Source organism: Triticum dicoccoides, unplaced genomic scaffold (assembly GCF_002162155.2).
Source record: "Triticum dicoccoides isolate Atlit2015 ecotype Zavitan unplaced genomic scaffold, WEW_v2.0 scaffold78454, whole genome shotgun sequence".
In the NCBI taxonomy this organism is placed as follows: Eukaryota; Viridiplantae; Streptophyta; class Magnoliopsida; order Poales; family Poaceae; genus Triticum; species Triticum dicoccoides.
Genome location: NW_021299707.1, coordinates 1 through 2,032, shown reverse-complemented (window position 1 = coordinate 2,032; position 2,032 = coordinate 1). Strand labels below are relative to the sequence as shown.

General features: G+C 48.2%; 1 protein-coding gene across 1 annotated transcript; it reads right to left on the bottom strand.

Annotated features, from left to right (window-relative positions):
• Positions 1-326: 326 nt before the first annotated feature.
• LOC119347874 lies at positions 327-1,260 on the bottom strand. The gene is made up of 3 exons (XM_037616364.1): positions 981-1,260; positions 747-822; positions 327-651 (listed from the first exon to the last, which is right to left on the bottom strand). Exons 1-3 carry the CDS (start codon positions 1,202-1,204, stop codon positions 487-489), a joined length of 465 nt encoding a protein of 154 aa, XP_037472261.1. The 5' UTR covers positions 1,205-1,260; the 3' UTR covers positions 327-486.
• Between the last annotated feature and the right edge of the window lie 772 nt (positions 1,261-2,032).

Sequence of the window (2,032 nt, the reverse complement as noted above, 5' to 3'; positions counted from 1 at the left end):
GTTCTGAGGGCTTTTTGTCGGTCGTTTGTGGTGGAGTTGGAGTCGTTCGCTCAGGGAGAAACGATGACAGTGACACTGCTTGACGGTGTTTCACTTTTTGGTGATGACGGGTCTTGTTGGTAGCCAAGTCGGCTACGATGCCATAGCTTGCGGGTGTATTGTAACGATCCTTACCCATGAGTGTGGTCTTTTTTTATATATTAATCAGTTTGTACAGCACAATAAACATCCGAAAATTGAATAGAAGAACACGTTTCCCGCAAAGAAAAAGAAGAACAAGAACATATTTTCTTTCTCGAACACGGTAGATATGTTAAGCTACAGAATCCAAATAATACAGAGATAACTGAAGGCAGATGTACTCCAGCACCCTGCACAGTGCAGGCTACCACATCACTACAACCTAAATAACGACCCCTGATAACTGATACGCTCCCGGAATGGGCACTCAACAGACTGAACGCGGAAGATTTCTTCAGCCTGGGTCTAGTAGTGCGAGGTGGATAGAGCTGCCAACACCGAGTGATTGTTGGCACGAGCGAAGGAGCTCCTTGCAGACATAATACTACGATAATAAAGTAAATCGCGCCTGATTTTCCCTGAGACCAAATGAAAGAGGACCTGCATCCACTGACTGGGCATGTCGTAGGCCTGCAGCTCAGAAACAATGAGGCAAATGTCAGCAGTTTGCATTGCGTTCTGAGATATGAATCGACGGATAGATAGGAGGCCAAAATGTACGTTACCTCGGATAGAGACGCCTCCTCATCTCGTATCTTCTCCAGGCTCCTGACAAGGTGTTTTACTGCGGAACCAAGCTGGCTGCAGATCAACCGCAAGATTAGCTAGAAATCAAATCAAGCTAAAAATCACACGGCTCGTCGGAGTCGGAGTCGGTTAGAGAGAGAGAGAGGGAGAGAGAGAGAGAGAGAGAGAGAGAGAGAGAGAGAGAGAGAGGAGGGAGGGAGAGAGAGGCATACGGCTCATGGTCGTCGCAGTCGAGATGGACGTGGCTGTCGCCCACCCCGTCCTCGTCGATGTAGTGCGTTGAGATCGTGATCTTCTCCCCCGGCGGCGAGTCGGCAGGCGGAAACTGGACGGTCATGGTCACCTTCTTCTCTCTGGAGGGATCGGCAGTCTCGAGGCCGGTGAGGGTCAGGAGGAAGAAGACGGAGAGGAGGGTCAGGTGGTAGAGCCGAGCCATGGCAGACTTGGGGCTGAGGAGTGCACAGAACCTACTGGTTGCCTGGTTGCCCTGGTTGCTACTTCAACTGCGTGAGCGAAATGTGGCCGGCCAAGCATGCATATATGGAGGATAGGTAAGAGCAGAGTTGTGTGAACCAGGACCCGGGTGTGAACTACTGCTGATGTACGTACAGTTGCCAGTATATATGGTTTTAGAGACATTGGTATTCTTACCCCTACAGACTACAGTGGATCCCAACTACGAGTTTACCTTCGAAAATTAAAAAAGAAAAATGGATTAGGTTTCTAATGTACAAGAGCTAGCTCGGTGCAGAGCTGAGTTCTTGTTTCCACTCACGCAGTGTGCGCCACTCAACTGTCTGTGCTACTTTGCTGTAGGGTGCTCATGTAGTACAAGCTGCTACCAGTACTTGCTACTGCTAGTTCAACGTGGGTGTCATCAGCAGCTTATGGTCATAGAGCCGTTCGCCTCAACTGCCCCAAGACCGGCGCCTAGCTGACAGTTTGACGCTGCATGCAGTGCAGGCGAATTCTCTGTCTGACAAAGTAAGTGTGTGTTGAATCAATGCATGTGCTTTCTGTTTGACAATTGAAAGTGGAAACAGACTTTCTTTGCTGCATGCAGTTCGTAGATATTTGCTGCAGCCTTGTGCATATGCCTAAAAATAATAATTTCTCTCAATTATTTCTTTGCTGCAGTTCGTAGATATTTGCTACAGTTTTGTGCATATGCCTAAAAAATGATTTCTCGCAATTATTTCTTTGCTGCAGTTCGTAGATATTTGCTGCAGCTTTGTGCATATGCCTAAATCAACACCCCCCCCCC

What these genes read in the sequence shown, in the direction of transcription:
- LOC119347874 (XM_037616364.1), bottom strand. Translation starts at nt 1,204, where the DNA reads ATGGCTCGGCTCTACCACCTGACCCTCCTCTCCGTCTTCTTCCTCCTG. An exon ending in GACTGCGACGACCATGAGCC is followed by an intron (nt 823 to 980) that starts GTATGCCTCTCT and finishes GTTGATCTGCAG; the next exon opens with CCAGCTTGGTTCCGCAGTAA. An exon ending in AGGAGGCGTCTCTATCCGAG is followed by an intron (nt 652 to 746) that starts GTAACGTACATT and finishes TCTGAGCTGCAG; the next exon opens with GCCTACGACATGCCCAGTCA.